Source organism: Sminthopsis crassicaudata, chromosome 1 (genome assembly GCF_048593235.1).
Source record: "Sminthopsis crassicaudata isolate SCR6 chromosome 1, ASM4859323v1, whole genome shotgun sequence".
Taxonomy (NCBI): Eukaryota; Metazoa; Chordata; class Mammalia; order Dasyuromorphia; family Dasyuridae; genus Sminthopsis; species Sminthopsis crassicaudata.
Genome location: NC_133617.1, coordinates 632,331,675 through 632,351,870, shown reverse-complemented (window position 1 = coordinate 632,351,870; position 20,196 = coordinate 632,331,675). Strand labels below are relative to the sequence as shown.

The 20,196-nt window shown below is 37.5% G+C and overlaps 1 protein-coding gene across 2 annotated transcripts in view; it reads left to right on the top strand.

The window, feature by feature from the left end:
- Positions 1–8,987, top strand: part of LOC141551318 (histone-arginine methyltransferase CARM1-like) — a 246,792-nt gene extending 237,805 nt beyond the window's left edge. For both annotated transcript variants that reach the window (XM_074282826.1, XM_074282827.1), the window contains 2 exons: positions 749–838; positions 8,240–8,987. In XM_074282826.1, coding sequence (XP_074138927.1) covers positions 749–838; positions 8,240–8,249 — 100 coding nt within the window. In that variant the 3' untranslated portion in view covers positions 8,250–8,987. The remainder of the gene's footprint in view (positions 1–748; positions 839–8,239) is intronic.
- The last annotated feature ends 11,209 nt before the right edge of the window (positions 8,988–20,196 follow it).

Here is a 20,196-nt window from a genome sequence, read left to right as displayed (position 1 = left end):
GACAGAAAAAAGATCTATATGTATAATATTACTTATAGAAGCATTTTTGTTTGTCAGCAAACTAGAAACTAAGGAAGTACCCATTTGTTAGGGAATGGGTGAGATGATAATCTATAATGGTATATATTGTTGTGCTGTAAGAAGTGATAGAGAGAGCTTCAGAGAAACCTGGGAAGACTTGTATGAACTTATGCAGAGTGAAGTGAGTAGAACCAAGAGAAAAATAACAAAGACAAACCATGAAAGAATAAGAACTCCAATCAATGACTAACCATGATTCTAGAAGATCATTAATGAAACATGCTATCATGGACGCAGAAATGATGGACTTAGGATAGACAATAAGACATTTTTTTAGAATTTTTTTCTTGATTATATATTTGTTACAAAGAGTTTTTTTCTTTTTTTTCAATAAGGGGGCAAGGGAATAAGAAAAAATAGGTATTTTTGTTAGTTGAAAAAGAATTTTTTAAAATGAAGGATATTGGTTTAGATCTCTAATATCTCTTTCAGCCCTGACATTCTGTGATTCTATGATTCATTTAGACAGGTCCTGACATAATATTCCTGGATTTTTCAGATAGTTACATGAAATAATCACAGCACCCCCAATTAAGCAGGAAGGGGGCAGATAGAGATGTCAAATATTTTCATTTAGTACCTTGAAAATGCCACTCTCAGCAAAGGAACTGTAAAGACTGATTATAAGTTAATGTGTTTCTTTTTTTTTTCTTTTTTCATATTACAGACAGAGTTATGACATTCAGATTGTGGCCATAGTGAACCAAACAGGCTTCAAGTCGGGTAATGTTCTTGACTTAAAGAACCCATTTTTTAGGTAAGAAACTCTCTTTGCTCTTTCAAATGTAACAGAAATGCATAATCTCGTTTGATCAGCAGCACAGAAAACTCACATAACTCCATGACACTAAAAGGAAGGGGAAAAATCTGTCAGTAGTTGCAATTTTTTTAATGGATTCTATAAATAAATACTGGATTTGGGGTGACAGATCCTAGATTCTTAGGAATAATAGCTGTGCTATTTATTAACAGTGTGGCTCTGCCCAAGCTAATTCCTTTCTCTCATCCTCAGTTTTCTCATTTGCAAAAAAATGAGAATAAAAGTAGTTGCTGTAGTTGCTCTATTTCCCTAAGTAGATTGTTATGAATCTCAAATGAGAAATTGTATATAAAAGATGATAAATTTTCTTAAGATAAACTAGTGTTAATATTTCTTACCTTATGATTTCTTTAAATTGCATCTTCTAATGCATTTAAAATTTGAATCCATTTCAATGCACATTGTCAGAAACATGTTTTGTACAGTGTTATGCCAATTTGTTTCAGTGACATGAATATAACAATAATTTCTTCAAAATTTCCAGTAGCTTCTATACTTTCTACAACTCTTCAAAACAAGCTAATTTAAAAACCAACAGTAAAAATGTGCTGCTAATTAAATGAATGATTACCATCAATTTGAGCTTCTTTATTAAAAATTTCAGTTTTTACTTGTTTATAATTTATCTGGAAGGCTTATATTTCAACTGTCTTAGGCATTTGTGATATTAAAAAACAAAGAGGGGAGGAAATACAAGAAACTAAACTTTAAAATCCATTTTCAGAAATGACAAAATAAAAATACATTTTTCCATAGAACTGAAACTTTTTAAAAGTACTTCCCACGTTAGCAACTCTGTGAGGTAGGTGATATATGTTTTCGGCGCCTTCTTTTAGATAAAGTAAAGCATACAAGAGTCATATAATACATGAGTGTCAGAACTAGGATTTGAATCCAAGTCTCTCTTATTTGAATTGTGGGCTCCTTTTATCTCTCTATAGTACCTATCCAGTACCCACAACCCAAGTTGTTTGAGTAAATAATTTCATAGAAAAAATATGAGTTCTTGCAATGTATTGATAGCCTTGAGTTTAAATTTAGTCTTTCATTTTTCTTTTAATCTCTTTCATGGGGCTAACAATGCCCAGTGGCCAGCCTCCACCTCTCCATGCTTAGTTGGTCTGGATAATAAATACACACAATCTGATAGGCATCCTTTGAAGCACTTCTAGCTTAACAGAATCAACTGGAGGTTTTGTATCATAGCTTTCAAAAACTCAGGGACACTCCCCTACCACCCAAGGCAGTAGAGGACTAGAAGGTCTTATATCTTTCATGCTCAGAGAAAAGAATAATGATTTGGATGCAAGAGGGAAGGAACAATGAGAGGTTGTGTGTGTACCCATATGAGCGTATGCTGGCACAGGTGCCCGTAGGCATACAGCCATGGTGACATTATCATCTGACTAAGACCATGTTTTACATCCTATCTAACATTATAAGAGAATCAGCCCAGTGTGAACATCTTACATTTCTTTTTCCACATCATATGTCCCCCTTCCCACCTTTCCACCACTTGACATTGCTCTGAGAATAATAACCAAATCAGTGCTACCATTGCTACTGGGAAAGCATGATATCTACTGCCCTGTGGCTCCACTCAAAATTCCTGTGACTTCCTAGGTTCAGAATTCTTAATCTGGGGTCTTTGAAATTATCCTTTTAATGTTTTGACAACTACATTTCAATTAATTCTACGTACTTTACACATTTAAAAATTATTCAGAGACAATGTCCATCGTTTCACCAGACTTCTAGAAGGAGCCACTATACACAAAGGATTAAGTATCTTTGACCTACACAAAAACTCCCTTCTCTAGCCACTCTTTGTATATATATTTTACATTTCTCTAATTAAAATGTAAGCTCCTTGGGGGCAGAGACTGTGTCATTTTTTTAATTATATCTAGAATGCCAGCCACACTACACATAGCAAGTGTTTAATAAATTATTATTATTCATGGGCTAGCCTAAAATGTCAGAAATGTTCTGAGGATATTATGAAAAGGAGTTTAGCCATTACAGCAGAGTTAACTTCATCATGGATCAAGTCACTGCTAAGTGTCATTGTCCAAATTAACAGGATTTTGAGGCAGCAATAAAATAGAGGTCTTATTCTGTTGTTCCCTTTACACCTTGATACTCAGCGGTAGCAGGTCTGCTTGCAGACAAACTATGATACATGCTGAGCTTTCAATTTCCAGTAATTAACAGTAAACTGATGGGGATGCTTAGCTATCAGCTTGATTCAATTCAGATCAAGTCAGCAAGGACTTATTAAGTGCCTAATATGTGCCAGACATTGTGCTAACTTCTGGGAATTAAAAGAAAGGCAAAACAAAAAAACCTGCTTCCAAAGAGGTCACAATTTAATAGTGGAGACAATATGCAAACAACTATTTATGAACAAGATATATACAGTATATATTGGAGGTAATATCGGAAGGAAGCACTGGCATTAAGTAAGACATGGAAAGGCTTCTTGCAGAAAGTGGAATTGTAGCTGTGACTTGAAGGAAACCAGAATAAGGGTTCGAAGAGAAAAAACATCCCCGCCATGAAAGCCAGTGAAAATCAGAATCAGGATATGTAATGTCTTGTACAAGGAACAACAAAGAGAATGAACACAGAGTACAGGGAGGGGAGAAAGGTATAAGAAGTCAGGAAAGATAGGAAGGGGCCAGATTATAAAGGGTTTTAAAAGACTAAACAAACAGAGGATGGGAAATTTGATCCTAGCGGTAGCAGAGGGTCATTAAAGTTATTGAATGAGAAGTGGGGATTGACATGGAAAGACCTGTTACTTTTGGAAGATCATTTTGGCCAAATGGAGGAGAGACTGGAATAAGGAAGGAGGCCACCCAATAGAAGGCTTTTATAATAGTTCATGTGTGAGGTGATGAGGGCCAGGACCAAGACAGTCACAGTGACCGAGGAGAGAAAGGGATTATATACTTGATGTTGTGAAGGGGGAATCAATTGGATTTACAAATGAGATGTAGTCACTGAAAGAGTAAGGAGTTGACTGTGTCAGTGAAGTTGCAAGCCTGTGTGATTTTGGAAAATGGTGATGCTCTTGACAGTAATAGGGACATTAGGAAAAGGGAAGGGTTTAGAGTAAAGGACAATGAATTCAATATTAAAAATTGAAGATGTCTTTAAGAACATCACATCAGAAAATCCAGTAGGTAGATGAGATGGGATATTGAAGATCAGAGAAAGATTATTGTTGCTAAATAGTGTCTGACTCTTCATGACCTCATTTTCAGCATTTTCTTGGCAAAGATTCTGAAGTGGTTTGCCATTTCCTTCTCCTGTTTTCTCATTTTATAGATGAGGAAATGGAGGCAAACATGGGTTAAATGACTTGCGCAGGGTCACAAGCTATAAGCGTCTGAGGGTGGATTTGAACTCAGGAAGATATTGATTCCAAGCCCAGTGCTTTATCCACTCACTAGCAGTTAGAAGAGAGATTGAGGCTGGATAAGGAGGTCTCAGAGTGATCATTATAAAGATGTTAATTGAATTCATGAGCAGTGATGAGATTGCACAGAAGGCTCTGACAGAGCCCTGGCGGACACTCATAATAGGTACAAGTGGAATAAAGATCCATTGTAGAGTCAGAGAGAAGAAACAGAGGAAAAGACAAAGACAGAAACAGAGAGAAACACACAGAGAGCAAAATTCCTATCTTGGAATTATAGACATTTTAGCTATTCCTATGTCCTTACCTACCTTGGCAAGAGAGCAGAATAAAGTAGCAGATTAGATTGATAGTCAAAGGGAAAAGATTCCCCTTTTTATTAATTATGTGACTTTAGGCAAGCCACCTGACTGCTGGGGAAGACAGTTTCTTAATCTGTAAAATGGGATGGAGGGGAAGGGAAGGCTGTAGACTAGATGATCTTTAATTTTAGAGATATAGATTAGATGTCCCTTCTAACTTTAAGCCCAAAGACTTTAAGCCACTCAGTTCTTGTCTTACCACTGCTGCAGATTTGTTGAAAGTTCTTACCCCAAGAGCATACACACAGATTAAATCAAAGCAATTGGCATTTATTAAGCACTTAGTGTGTGCCTTATGCCTTACACTGTACTAAATGGGGAAAATACAAATCAAAGCAAAAAGGCAGTTCCTACTCTCAAGGAATTTACATTCTAAGGAGGGAAGATTACATTTCAGCTGGGGAATGGGGAGAGATTGTTTTCTAGGTTTGCCTGCTCCAACCCTGTACTAGAGGAAGGCTGCAAAGTCGAGAGAGAAAAGCAGAGAGGAATTGTGAAATGAGCCAAATAAATGATGCATTATTTTGCTTAAGAGACCCCAGGGATCCTGAAATTCAGCAATTATTAAAGACAGCCTCTTTAAAGAAAAATCTTCCCTTTATTTAGGCATCCTCAGATGGCCCTCTAGACACCAGAAACTGTCAATTCATATTAACTTCCTTCTTTGGAAAACTAGATGGTGGTCGGCAGGTAGGCCCTTTGTTAGAGACACCTGGGCACAAAAACCTTACCAGATTTCTCAAATAAAGTCCCAGTTGTATGAACTCAGTCACATTAAATACATTGTAAAAAGAAAAAAATTTTAATTCTGTGGGAAAATAAATCTGTATTTCAAAATTCAACCTTTATATCATTTACAGGCAGCTAAATATTAATGATAATTATTAATTATCATTATCAATTAATAATATATAATTATTTTATTATTAATTATATTTGTAATGTGCCCTCCTGGCAGTTACAATTACTAGTCTGCCTTAGGCCCAACAGAGTACCTTTGACCACTGTCCTTTGCAGTGTCAACTCTACCTGGCTCGCCTCCTCTGAGGCCTTCAAAGGTCTCTGGCCACGATCTCTTGAATCTATAGTTTAATAACCTGTAGCACACTCAAGGACAGCCACGTGTAATCTTAAAAGCCTTTATTATACCTACTCACATAATGCCCTGACTTGATGCCCAGACTTGTTGGTTCCCAAGTGAACACCTGGTCAGAAGACCCACGTGTTCACTACCAAAATCCTTACCTCTTTTGGCTACCCATTTTGGCTTGACCACCCAGGCTAATAATAATTATATATAATTAATATAATTATATAATATAATTAATTTTAATAATATAATAATTATATAATTATAAATAATGATAATTAATTATCATTAATTAAATAAATAAATATTGATTAATCAAACTCACTAGCTTGAAGTCAGGAAAATCTGAATTCAAATCCAGCCTCAGCCACCTATTAACAAATCATTTAACTTCTGCCTGCTTCAGTTTACCTCATGGGGCTATCGGCAGCTAGGTAGCAAATACCTAGACAGAATACTGGGCCTGGAGTCAGACAGTTTACTAGCTGTGTGACCTGAGCAAACCCCTTAACCCTTTTTGCCTCGATTTCTTCATCTGTAAAATGAGCTGGAGAAGGAAATAGCAAACTACTTCAGTATCTTTGCCAAGAAGACCCCAAATGAAGTTACAAATAGTTGAACATGACTGAAAAGACTGACCAACACAGAAACACAAGGTTGCTATGAAATCAAATTAGATAACATGTGTAAAAGTACCATATAAAATGCGATACTCTATTTAAATGCTCACTATCATCATCATCATTATTATTTTAAAATTAAAGAAATAAGAAATATCTATGGGAGTACCTATAGTACTGCCTATTGAAATAAATTAATAATGAGCTTATAATTTGAAAGGCCTTTAAAGACAGTTGGCTTGGAGCTCAGGTCTATGGGAGGCTTTGACTGGGTTCTAGCAGCTCCATTGTGATTCATATCTGTGAAAATCAGAGCTTTTTCTAGGATTTTTGAAAATTATTTTCTTTTTTATACAGGGTTACCAGCAGGGATTCGGTTGGCCAGTCTTTTATGATCTTAACAATAACTTACATTTCTGTAGCATTTTAAAATTAACAAAGTGCTTCTCCCTGCAGATCCCTGTGAGGTTATAGAGTATAAGTAATAGTATTTCCATTTGGTGAGTGAGGAAACTGAAACTTAAGTGATTTTATTGAGATCATGGGGCTAATAAATGAAAGAGCTAGAACTTTAATGTAGATTTCCCACTTCTTACCTCCAATTTTCTTTTCATTAAATTGCACCATCGCCTTCCAGTCAATCAGGCAACAAGTATTTATTAAATACTTTCCCCAAATGCCAGGCAGTATGCTAAGCACTTAGGATACAATGAAAGGCAAAAGCAGCTGCTGTCTTCAAGAGCTTGTATTTTAATGAAGGAAACATTATGCAAATAACTATGTACAAACAAGATATGCACAGTGAAAATAAAAGTGACCTCAGAGAGAAAGTACTGGCAGTGAGGAAAACCAGGGGAAAAAATGGAAAACCTGTGGGTAAAGGTGAGATATGTCTGAGTTTTGAAGGAAGCAAAGAGGTAGGACTGGAGAGGGAAAACATTCCAGACCTGGGCCAAAAGATCAAGCATCAGGAATAAGAAACATTATAGCCATATAGCCATACGCTCTATGGATAAGAGTAAAGTAAAAAGACTGGAAGGATAAGAAGAGGCCAAATGGAAAAGGATGTTCCATGCCAGAGGACTTTATACTTGATCCTGGAATTGCTGGAATTAATAGAGTAGCTAAGTAGTGCAGTAAATAGAGCATCAGGCCTAGAATCAGGAAAACCTGAATTCAAATGTGTTCTCAGACACTTTACTAGCTGTGTGACCGTGGGCAAGTTTGCGTTGGCTTCCTTCTCTGTAAGATGAGCTGGAAAAGGAAATGGCAAACCACTCCAGCATCTTCTCCAAGAAAATCCCGAAAGGGGTTACAAAGAGTTAGACACAACTGAAATGACTGAATGGCAATATTAGAATTTAGAGATAAATAGTGACATGGCCCAATGTGTGCTTTAGTAAAAATCTTTAGGTAGCTGAATGGAGGAAGAATGGGGAGATCCACCAGAAGGTTATTGCAATAGTCCAGGTAGGAGGTGATACATACCTTATGCCAGGAGGGCAGCTATGAGACTATAGAGAAGAGGCCATATTCAAGAGGTATCAATAACTGGATTGGATTTAGGACAAGACCTATAGAGAGCTGAAAATGAAAACAGACTTGCCCAAGATCATACAGATACAAGTGAGATTTAAACCCAGGATTTGAATTCAGTGCTATTCCAGCAATAGCAGGGCACAGCCTCCCGTCTTTATTATAGTGACATGGAACAGGCTCTTTATGTGGTAACATCTTATTAACCATGATTTGGGGCTCCTACATTCATTTCCAAGCAGACTTTTAATTTCTTACAAAATTATTCTACATTGGGCAAACCCTGTTCTCCACTTTCCATTTTAGGTATGCATAGAAAACAGCATAAAATAAGCCAAAAGGCAGAACTGAGACTTCTTGGAGTCGAGCTGGCTGGGAGACTGACATTCCTTCCTCCGTGGACTCCGTGACATCACTTCACGTTGCTGTGTTAACTGTATATGCTCCAACCCTGGGTTTTATGTCAGTTACATAATGAAGAGATATCCTTGTTTTTAGGCCCATTTTCTAAATCTCAGACTCAGGTCTGGAGGTTTCTATGGGCCCACACCTAATACAATGCACTTTGAGGGATGGCTCTTGAGAGCTTTTATTGAAATGGTTCTAAACTCACACTTCTACCCCTTCTCCTTATTTTTCTTTTTTTGGTAAAACTGACAATTATTTCTATACTTTTTTGGAAGCATAGTCTTCTCTTAAAATAAAAATAATAAAACAAAACAAAAGCCCTACCTCATGTTTTTACATATATACACATGCACACATGAAATAGCAAAAAATTTAAGAAGCGACATATAAGTTACTTATTTAAAACCATGCACTGCATCCTTTTTCCTTCCTATTTTCAATATGTTAGGAGCTAGTCCTATTGCTTAACAATGTGTTAAAAATGTGTTAGAATATTTTTGCCAGATTCATTTAATTGAATACCCTGATGTCAAAAAATATTCCTCATCATTTGCCAATCTGCTGACTATGTGGTTAAGAAAATAAATATATAACCTTTGTAAGCCCTCTTAAGTTTACAATAAAAATTTACAACATATGCTCCTAATGAGGCCTTTCTATTTATTTTAAGACACTTGTTGTATGTCGGATGTCAAGCTATGATGAAGGATATGGTTTCTTGAGAGCAGAATTCTCCCTTGAGCCAAACAATCATTATAAAAATGGATGCCATGTCAAGTGTAATACCTTCTAATGAAGCCCAGATTGCAATCTTCTCCTGCTGAGTCCCAAATGGGAGCAAGCACTAAGTTAGGCAATACAGTGGAGGGGAAAGAACATTGGACCAGAAGCCAGAAGACTGAGTCCTGGTTCTGCCAGTAACTAACTTTGTGACCTGGAACAAGGCATTTCCCTTCTGTTCACATTTTAGTTCTTATTTATAAAATTAGAGAATTGAATAAATGTTCTCTGAGATAACCTAGGAATCTGCCATTGTTCTCATCCTCAATCTCTTAATCAGTAAGGATGTAGTAAACTCTGGTATAAATACAAACACCCTAACAGACTTCTGATTACTTCACCTGCCTGGAAATGTAGAGCATGTGGCCTAGATTCAAGAGAGTCTTAAAAATCCAAGTTTTCTGTAAGTCAGTATTTATTAAGGTCCTATTATATGTCAGGCACTAGGAATAGAAAAACAAAGAAGAAACAAAAATAGAGGACACAAAAAAAATTGAGTCCTGTTCTCAAGGAATTAGATTCTTCTGGGAGAAACATAGAAGCATATACAAAATTATGGCATGTAATAATCATTGCAAAGTCACCAAGCATTGCAGGCAACCTATAACAAGGTTGCATAAGACAACCCAGGTCTATCCCCACTAGCTTTATGGAATGATGTGAGAGGAATATAACCTGGAGGGCTGTCTCTCATGGGAGCTATCTATCCATCTGCAATTTAAAAGTCAGATCCCAAAGGTCTGGATGCCCCCCATCTCTGGTTAAGCTTCTAATGACCCCTTCCCCTCTCCAGAGAGCAGGTGATGGCCTTATCTGAACATTACGAGTGATCCAGGTTCATCCTTTTACTCTTCTCCTCTCCTGGAGCCCCATGGGTGTCTCAAATGTCTTCTCTTGTGTAGGTCAAAATGTGCCAGACAACTCTTGCTTTTAGCATGCTGTTTTACTTCCTTCTCTTGTGGAAACCTATTCACTTCAAATAAAGAGCTCTAGCAGTTAGGCACAAATTCATAATTGTGGGTTCACAAAGGCCTTTCCTCACCAGAACCCCTGTGCAGAAGATAAAGTAAGAATTATCCCCATTATCACTGTTTGGAATATGAGACAAAAACAGATTGTGACTTGCCTGGAGACACATAACTAGTACATTGCAGGGAGGGGGTTTGAACCCACTTCTCCTGACTCTTCCAAGTCCAACACATTTCTCACTACACAACTCTGCCTCTAGATAGGATTGAAAGTTGCAGAGACTGATGAGGACCAAAAAGACCAACTGAGAAGTCATTTGCAAATGTTATTTATAATTCAAGTTTCTCATTTAATGAGGCCTATTAGAGTACTACCAGAACTCTCTAAGACCCTTATAGATTTATATTATACTTGATTCAACCAAATCTTTTAAATTTTCAAGTAGATTAATATCTCAATTTATTGAGGGTTCATTACAATTCTTTTATTCTTTGTGGAATATGTTTTGAAATTTTTCTTCTCTTTTTCCCCCACTCTCAGAAGCTAATAACCTACACATGGGCAAAGTTAAGGGGAACAGAATTCCCTTTGTCCAGTCAATTCCATTTTAAAAGTTTGTGCTAAATACTTTCTTGTAGGAGAATAAATTGAGAAGGTAGATTTGGAGGCTTGAAACTTGTAGTGGAGGCCAGAAATTGAAATTTGGGAGGAGGAACTCAAGAAAAAGAAACAGAAAAGAGAGAGGACTTAAACCTATTGGTCAATCAGGGGAATTCTACCCCAAGCCTGTGAAGACTTTCCCAGATGGAACAGGCAGATGAGAATACTTTGGTCCAGTGGTCATAGAGGTAGCTTAGAATGGAATGTTAAGAGTTTGGTCAGGTATCAGATGCCCCAAGGTCATCCACTGAATCTCAGACGCCAAGGGTCATCCTGATTTTTGTCTGGCCGTTGGACTTGTATAGTTCTGAAGAGAGAGGCTAACAACTTTATGCAACTCTGCCTTACTTAAGTCAAATTCATGCACAAATCTAGACCACCTTGTGATGTCATTGGTCCTTTTCAAAAACCAAAGGCAAACAAGGGAGATGGAAGGATGTGACACAAAAAAAAAAGGGAATAAGGACCAGCTGAATAGTTGGAGCCAAGAAAAAAGAGGGACTCCCTGAATAATAGAGCTTGACCTTCTGGGGAAGGAACTGCTACTTATCTATCTTTCAAAGAATGAGGATAGAAAATCAATAGATACTGTCAGGTTAAAGGTCATGGAAGAAGGACAGCAATAGTGATAGAGGAACCCCTGTGGAGAAGTGGGATTTTAGAAATTAAAAAGGCTCTTCAAGGTCATCTTCTTCTTTGTGCAGATAAAGAAATACCACTTGATATTTCCAGGCCTTTAGGTTGAAAAATTAGTAGTTTAAACCTCCTAATGGTTTCTAAAGGTTATTTGAGCTTTAGATCTATAATCCTATAAGTCTGCAAAGAAAGCAAAGGATAAACAAAAATTATTTGGGGAAAGACTGGGGGATCAAAGAAGGGATGGGATCATTGATTGGGTGGATTGGACCATGATAATAAAGAGGAAAAAGGAAAACCTGCCCAACTCTTATGTTTTTTATCATCTCTGCCAAGAAAAATTACCTTTGAATAAAAAAGAAGAGCCTAGAAATAGAAACTAGAGAGTTAAAACCTGAGACCAGGGGAGGATGATGAGGGCATCTATTGTTGTTGCTGTTATTTAGTTGGTTTTGGTTGTATCTGACTGTAACCCCCTTTAGGATTTTCTTGGCAACACTGGAGTGGTTTGCCATTTCCTTCTTTTTACAGATGAAGAAACTGAGGCAGACAGGGGTAAGTGACTTGTCAAGGGTATCTGAATCCAAATTTCAACTCAGGCCTTCCTGACTTCAGGTTCAATGCTCTATCCTCTACAGCACTTAGACAAACTACATCCCAGAATCCTAAACCAATTGGCAGGTGTGATTGCTGGGTCTCTGCTTTGAAAGAATGTGGAGAAAGGAAGAGATGCTGTAGAATACATTCAACAGTCTTTAATATTCTGGTCCTTTTCATTTCCCACCAGATTACACTCCTCTGGATTTCTCCATCATGCTCCCAAGCCACCTTGATTGCTATGGGTACCTTCTCTTCCTCTCTCTTCCCTTCCCACCTCTTCCTTTGCTTACATCTCTTTTATTATGTTATCTTCCCCATTAGAATGTAAGCTCTTTGAGTTCAGAGGTTGTCTTTCTTTTTCTTGTATTTCTCCCACATAGTACCTGACACACAGTAAATTGACTGATTGACTAATGGAAAAGATGGAAAAATGTTATCTGAATTATTCTGAATGGACAGAACCAAAAAATGGGTATCCACAGCCCAGTGTGGAAAGAAGGCCTACTAATATATCTCAGAGTGGAATGCGCTACCTTGAGAGATTGTGGGTTCCTTTCCAGGGGAATTAATTAAGCAAACATTAGATGAGCATTTATTGGTTATGTTGTAGAGTGAATTGTCTTTCAAGTATGGCCTCTGAGGTCTCTTCCCACTCAAAGTCTCTCTGTGTGTTTATGTTTGTTTAAGTGCCAACCTAAGAACAAAACCTGATTCCTCTGTGGCAACAAAATTACAAAGGCTGGTTTTAAAATGAATGAATCCAGAGCATTTATATCTGAGGGAGAGGAAAGGGGAAGAGAAAAGAGTAGTATATAATTACTCATGTGAGGTTTTGCAATGAGGAAGACAAGATGGACTAGTATAGTAGTTCATTTGCTCCTGTAAGAAATCTTCCCTAATTCTTATACTTCTTCCAAGTTAGACTGATAGAGCCCTTTGGTTTGTACCTCTCTAATGCACCTATTATGCATCATGTTTATCATAGTAAGCTTCATTGATGTTTGATTTCCTGGACTCAATTGTAAATTTTAAGAGGATAGAGATCCTTCTTATCAAATCTCTGAGTTTCTCACCAAGACCAAGCACAGTGCTCAGTACATGACTGGTACTTACTATTGGTTTGTTGTTATGGTGAAGGTTGTTTTTCATTGTGGAGATGATGTGAGAGCACTAGAATTTGCAGATGTTTGATTCAAGGATAACATCCTGAGGGTTTGTTTTTATTCCTCATCTACTTGATTTTAAGGGTCAGCAGATGGCTGTGCTCAAACTAGTCAGATAATTCATTTTTACATTGATTTAAGAATCTAAATTAATTGAGAGAAACTTGTCTTGCCATGCAAAGTAGCATGAAATCACACATTAACATATTCAATAAAAAGGACAAAATTTATTAAATGGTTATTGTACTGCTCTCTGGATCCTTTATTAGCAGAATTAATGTCATATTTTGATTACTATTTGACATTAACAATTAGGGCTGTCCAAAAGTGGATTAGGCTGTAGGGGAAGGGAGGGAGGGCAGTATTTATAAGTGAATTCTGCATCACTGTGAATCTTCAAGAAGAGATTAGATGGTCATTTGGCATTGTGATGACAAAAGGAGATACCTGCTTAAACAGAGATTAAATTAGATGAGGCAGACTTATAAATTGGAAAGTGCATGGGATTTGACACCAGAGGGCCAGGGTTCCAGTCTCAAGTCTATTACATATTACATATGTAGTTCTTAGACAATTTCTCTGAGCCTCAGTCCTCTCAGCAATTTGAGAGAACTGTCCTTGGTTAATCTGCAATCATTTGTTAATTTTATTGACTATTTATTAACATTTACTATGTGCCAGGCACTGGAGTAAATTTGAGAGTTACAAAGAAAAGAAAAAGGCTCTGCCTTCAAAGAACTCACATTCCAATGGAGAGAAAACATGAAGATAGATAATTATTTAGATAGATAGATAGATAGATAGATAGATAGATAGATAGATAGATAGATACAAGGTTACATACAGAGTAAACCAGAATGCTCCCAGAGGTAAGGACTGGCAAAGATTTTTTGAGAAAGTGGCATGTAAGCTAAGATTTGAAGGAAGTCAGAGAATCTATGAGGGCATTTCCACTTCTAAATCCTTTGATTCAACGATCTCTATAATCCCTTTCTGAGATGTAATGATTCTACTTCAGTCAATATTTAAAGAAATGCTCTAAACTATAAGTATAGCACATCCCCCTTCTCCCTTTTATGTTAAACTGAATGGTTAATGGTATAGATGGGTCTCACTTTAAGCAAATCACTGATATTGATTGCTCTCACTTTACAAAATGATTCTTTGAATCATAAGAGGATATATACTATAGGATTCTTTTAAATAGCTTCAGCAGGCACTTAAGGAGCCGTTTATAGATGATGAGTCCCTGTCAAATCCCACGTTACCTGCTGGATGCCTTCCAGAAAAGTACCATATTACTTGAAGTAATATAACTGAAGAAATGGAAACTACTGAAATTTAGGGAATAGGAAGCCATGATGAAGATTCTATTATCTTGCTATATGAAAATGTCATTAATAGTCATATTAAAACCTATGCCCAGGGAGGTAAAGGATAGGGTCATTTAAGGGAGGGGAAAAATATGGAAAAGACAGTGGAGTGGTAAGAAAGACAAATTCAATTGTCAATTTGGTCTGTGACTGACCTTGCCAAACAAAGAACAAGTATGAAATAGATTCTCTTTTGGGGAAATAAGCTCATTCAGGTCAGAGAGACCATCCCTGGTCCACTTGTCCTGCCCTGGAGGGTCTGAACTGGTCAGACAAGGTTGGGACCAGGCTGATACACATCCTGTACCAGATAGCATTTCATTGAAATTACTCACAAAAGGATTCAAGCACTTTATCTAGTATCCAGGGGCTTCTATAATCTGTCACCACCCTACCTTTGCAAGCTTATCTTGTACAATGTTATTTATTGTACTTTTTATACCTCCAGCAAATTGTAGTGTACCCTGTACCTTGTAACCCTCATATGTACCCTGCATTTTCCCATCACTGTTCATGCTATTCCCTGTGCTTGTAATGCAATCCCTCCCTCCCTGACCATCTTTCACTCACTGAATTCCTACCCATTCTTTTTTTCCTTTTTTTTTATTATAGCTTTTTTTTTTTTGACAAAACATATGCATGTGTAATTTTTCAACATTGACCTTTGCAAAAACTCCAACTTTTCCCCTCCTTCCCTCCACCCCTCCCCTAGATGGCAGGTTGTCCCATATATGTTAAATATGTTAAAGTATATGTTAAATATAACATATGTATACATATTTATACAGTTATCTTGCTGCCCAAGAAAAGTAGGATTTAGAAAGGAGGTAAAAATAACCTGGGAAGAAAAACAAAAATGCAAGCAAACAATAACAGGAAGAGTGTAAATGCTATGTTGTGGTCCACACTCATTTTCCAGTGTTCTTTCACTGTTATCCATTCTTTAAAGCTCATATCAAATGTTACTTCTTCCAGATAGTCCTTTCCTAATCCATCCCTAATCAATGAAAAGGCCTGATTTTATATAGCATGTTGCTTCCTCCTTTCTAATGCATTTGAGCTTCTAAGTATATCTAATGTATCTATGTCTTTTATGCAATAGATATGTGTACATGATAGCATAGAGGGTACTATGACCAGTATTTGGCCAAGAACAAAGCATTCAGTGTTGAATGATTTCAATCAAGTTTTCATTCCCAACTTCAGACATACCATCCAACACCAAAGGCTACTTTAGGGAGACCCACAAAGTTCTTTATTCCTCTTTTTGACTCTTAAAGAATGATTATTTTCACCCCTGGCAATCTTTCTGTGTGTGATACACTCATCCTAAGTTGATGTTTCCATTATTATAATTAAGCTACATAACCCCTATCTCATTAGCTCTTTCATGCACCCAAGTTCAATCCCTACAATGCAGCTGTTAAGGCATCTACAAGAGCATGTTTATGCTTAGTCCTTAATCAGAATATCAGTGATACATCATAGGAAGTTGATAGTGATGATATCAGGACACATATCTGGTGAGGTTCTCCTGTTTAAAAATGATAGTGCAGTGGTTTTATCAAGCCCCAAACCAATACAGGTTCTCCCCATTAAAGTTCATGATTTCTCAAAAGAGATCAGCTTAATAATTCATAAAGAAATATAAATTATATAATCTACACTTATCATCTGACCGTAATATGCAAGTGGGAGACTAATCCATTGAGTTAATACACACAACTGGAACAGACACTTGTCTAAATTGACAGTGAGTTGGATACAGAATTATATAGAGAAAAGTTCTTGGAAAATGTTTTTAATAATGATAGGCAAAAGAAACCCATTTTAACATGTTTTCCCAATGATGTCACTGAGTTGCAGATCTTAGAATAGTAAAATCTTTTGAAGAACCAAAGTTGTGGGTGATCCAACAGACAAAAAAAGAGATGCCTTGTAAGTGTATTTAGGAAGCAGTCTATTTCCTTACAGGAAGTGAAATAAAAAATATTATTATAGAGAAAATATATCACAAATAAAGTAGATTAGTTTGTCATGTTGTGAAAATGAAAGATAATCATATTGCTGCATCTGTGAGCACAAAATGTAAAAAGAATCAGAAAAAGACTTGCAGCAGCACTTTGAGAAAGCATGTGTTGCATAGGGTAAGATCTGTGTCAATGGAGGGAAGAGCCACAAATTATGAATCTAGTGAATTATTGAAGTTTTATTGTTGAATTGAATGCATATGTACAGTATTTAACAAATATTTAATAATAGTAATACCAAGTAATACCAAACTCCTTGAATTATTTGTATTTAGCTCCACATGTGCATTGAGTAATGAATTTCCACAGAAGCTTTTCTGGAATTAGGTCTTAAAGAACAACTTTGGAATATTGTATTCTGTAGAGGCACAGCTAATTAATCATAAGTTGATTGAGACACCCAACAGTTAAAGAGAAGTCATCTTCTGAGGATGAATTCAATTCAGTTCAACAGATATTTGTTAAACACATGCTGTGTGTGTGCACAAGGCTAGGAGATAAGTGCTCAGAATATAAAGACAAAAACACAAAGACTATGCTTAAAGAGTTGATATTCTACTGTCAATAACCTCTTCTCTGGAGAGGGAGTAAAGGCAGAGTCATCTATATCATATACTGCATTACCAGTGTAACCAGGATATCACTAATAACTGCAACTAACTATATTAAAGATTCTAGGCTAATTACCGGTAAAATACAAAAATAAAATAATTCCCTCTTTCAAGGATTTACATTCCACTCTTGGATTGGAAGGAGATATGTGCAATAGGAAAATATATTTATAAAATATAAAAAATTTTGGAAAAGATGTGAAGAATTGGCAAAGTAGATCTGGAAAGTTTTCTTGTATCTGAGTTAAGCCTTGAAGTGAGCTAGAGACTCTAATGGGAAGAAGACACTTATTAGTTTGTGAGCCTGAACAAGTCATTTTACCTCTATTTACCTCAGTTTTCTCATTGTAAAATGGGTATAATAATGGTTTCTACTTGCAGGGATTTTGATGAGGATCAAATGAGATAATAATTGCAAAGCACTTAGCACAGTGCCTGGCACATAGCAGGTGCTATAAAAACATTAGTTATTATTGATATTCAGAGAGAGTTAATAGATAGCTAGATGTGCCACTGGGCTCTAAAAATCCCAAAGTCTGCTTTTCAAGAAGCCTTTGGGCTGCATTAAGACTATTGCTCTTCCTGAGCACTTGCAGCTGATGAGTGATGAGCCTTTCACCCAGCTAGGGGCTGAAGGGCACCCGCACAGCTGCGAGAGCAGCTTATTTCATTTATTTTGATTTATTAAAAATATGCTGCTACCCCAAAGCCCCTAGGCTCCCATATCAAAACCTGAATGTGCCAATTAAGTTAAATGAAATGCAGCAGGTTAAAAGTAGCTCATAAACAAAAGAGGTTTTTGTGATTTTTTTTTCTGAAGCCAAAAGACTTTTCCAAGCAAGGAAACATCAAGTCACTAGAGGCCAGTGCCATGTCACCAGAATTCAGTGATCCATTCTCGTCCAGCATTTTATGGGCTAAAGTGTCTGTGTATATGGCAAGGAGAGGTAGAGGGGAGGAACTGCCTTCACTGATGAAGATCAGCAACTCATTTGCTTGCAGGCACTGCAAGGTTAAGTGACTTAGTCATAATTATACAGCTAATATGTGTCAGAAGCAGGATGAGAAAATCAGGTCTTCCTGGCTGCATGATGCTTCTCATATAGTTGTTTTATATAGAGATATAGTATTGCAAATAAGGTGGCACCAGTCATACCATAGTAGGGAGGGAAGGAAGGGAGGGAGAGAGGAAGGAAGGAAGGAAGGAAGGGAGGGAGAGAGAAAGGAAGGAAGGAAGGAAGGAAGGAAGGAAGGAAAGAAGGAAGGAAGGAAGGGAGGGAGGAAGGAAGGAAGGAAGGAAGGAAGGAAGGAAGGAAGGAAGGAAGGAAGGAAGGAAGGAAGGAAGGAAGGAAGGAAGGAAGGAAGGAAGGAAGGAAGGAAGGAAGGAAGGAAGGAAGGAAGGAAGGAAGGAAGGAAGGAAGGAAGGAGAGGGGGAGGAAAGAGAGAGACAGGGAGGGAGGGAGGGAGAGAGCATCTAGTTTCAGACACTGTATATACAGTTCAGGAAATCACAGCAAAGAGCAATTAAGTGATTTGCCCAAAGTCGTAGAGCTAGTAAGTGTCTGAAGCCCATATGAACTCAGGTCTTCCTAACTCCAGGTTCAGTGATCCATCCATTGCAGCATTTTATTGCCTCTCAGGAGACAAGACAGAGCCCCAAGTCTTAGAGAATAATTATCTGTGCTTAATGAACTTCCCTGCTTTTCACTCCATAGAAGAGCTATAAGGTCATAGGTCTATAGAAAGAGCAATATCTGTGAAGTCATAGTTTGTATTCCTATCCTGCCTCTACTATTCTCTATCTTTGGGCAAGTGTCTAAATTTCCCTGAGCCTCTGTGAAATTAAAGAACTGAACTAGTTGTTCTCTGTGGCCTCTTTCTGCTCTAGATGTATGATCTTATGTCCAACATCTTTATCTTGAAGAGGAGGAATTAAAGCCCAGAGAAAGGAAGAGGGAAGGATGGGGCTCCGTGGTTGTAAGTGGGAACTCCAGCCGAGCATTCCCTCCATGCTGCTCCTCCTGTGTAAGTCACCAACTCTCCACAGGGAGATGTATCGGAGCTCTTTGTTCAGCTCTTTTTTCTTTGCTCAGATCTCAAGACAATGTGAAGGTTGTCTGACTTTCATCCCTTGCTTTCACTACATGATCAGTCCATCTCCTTTTCCTCCTGGACAATGTCTTACATGTCACTTTTTCTCCCTACAAAGCATCACTACTAATATGATGCAAATGACATTTCCTCCCTATGTCTCTCCATTATACTTTTGGTCATCTGCCATTTTGGTTCCACATAAATTGTGCTGCTCCATGACTCTGTATGGCTTCAACAAAAGAATTTTGGTATTAAGATTGTGGTTTTGTTTCAGAAAGCAGTGTTGGTTTGTCCAAAGCACTTCACAGTTCCTGAAATCCAGCCTGCTCTTCTTCCTACTCAGTAACATGTGTAGGTGACACTGTCCATAGTATACTGGATCTGAAGTCTAGAAGACCTGAGTGCAAATCTAGCTACAGACATTTACTAGTTGTGTGACTCTGGACAATTGTTCTCATCTGCCCATTTCTCCTGGAGAATTCTTCACATGCTTGAGGTAAACATCCCCCTGGAGCACTGACAGGTTTGATGCTCATCAGTTACCTGCAACCTGACTTAACCCATTTCTCAAGACAGTTTTTCTGAGCTGTGGCCACTGTGTGGCCACTTGGAACTACAGGTGAGAACTGGGTGACAGGTGAACACCCAAGGTGGATGAGCAGCCCTCAAAAGGGTTAAACACATGCCAAGCATTCAGACTCTACTGCAGATAGTATTAATTCTGACGGGCTGGTCACACAAGGCAAATGTTCACATGGATGTCAGAAAAAAAGTTGGATATTCTCAAGGTCTCTCTGAAGAAACCTAGTATTGATGGTAATACATTGAAGATGCTGACACAGGACCTCATCAAAGACGGTGCTGTGTTCTTTGAGGAAAGCAAAATTGCAGAAGCACAAAGGAAACATGAGATACACAAATCTAGACATCTCCATCCCA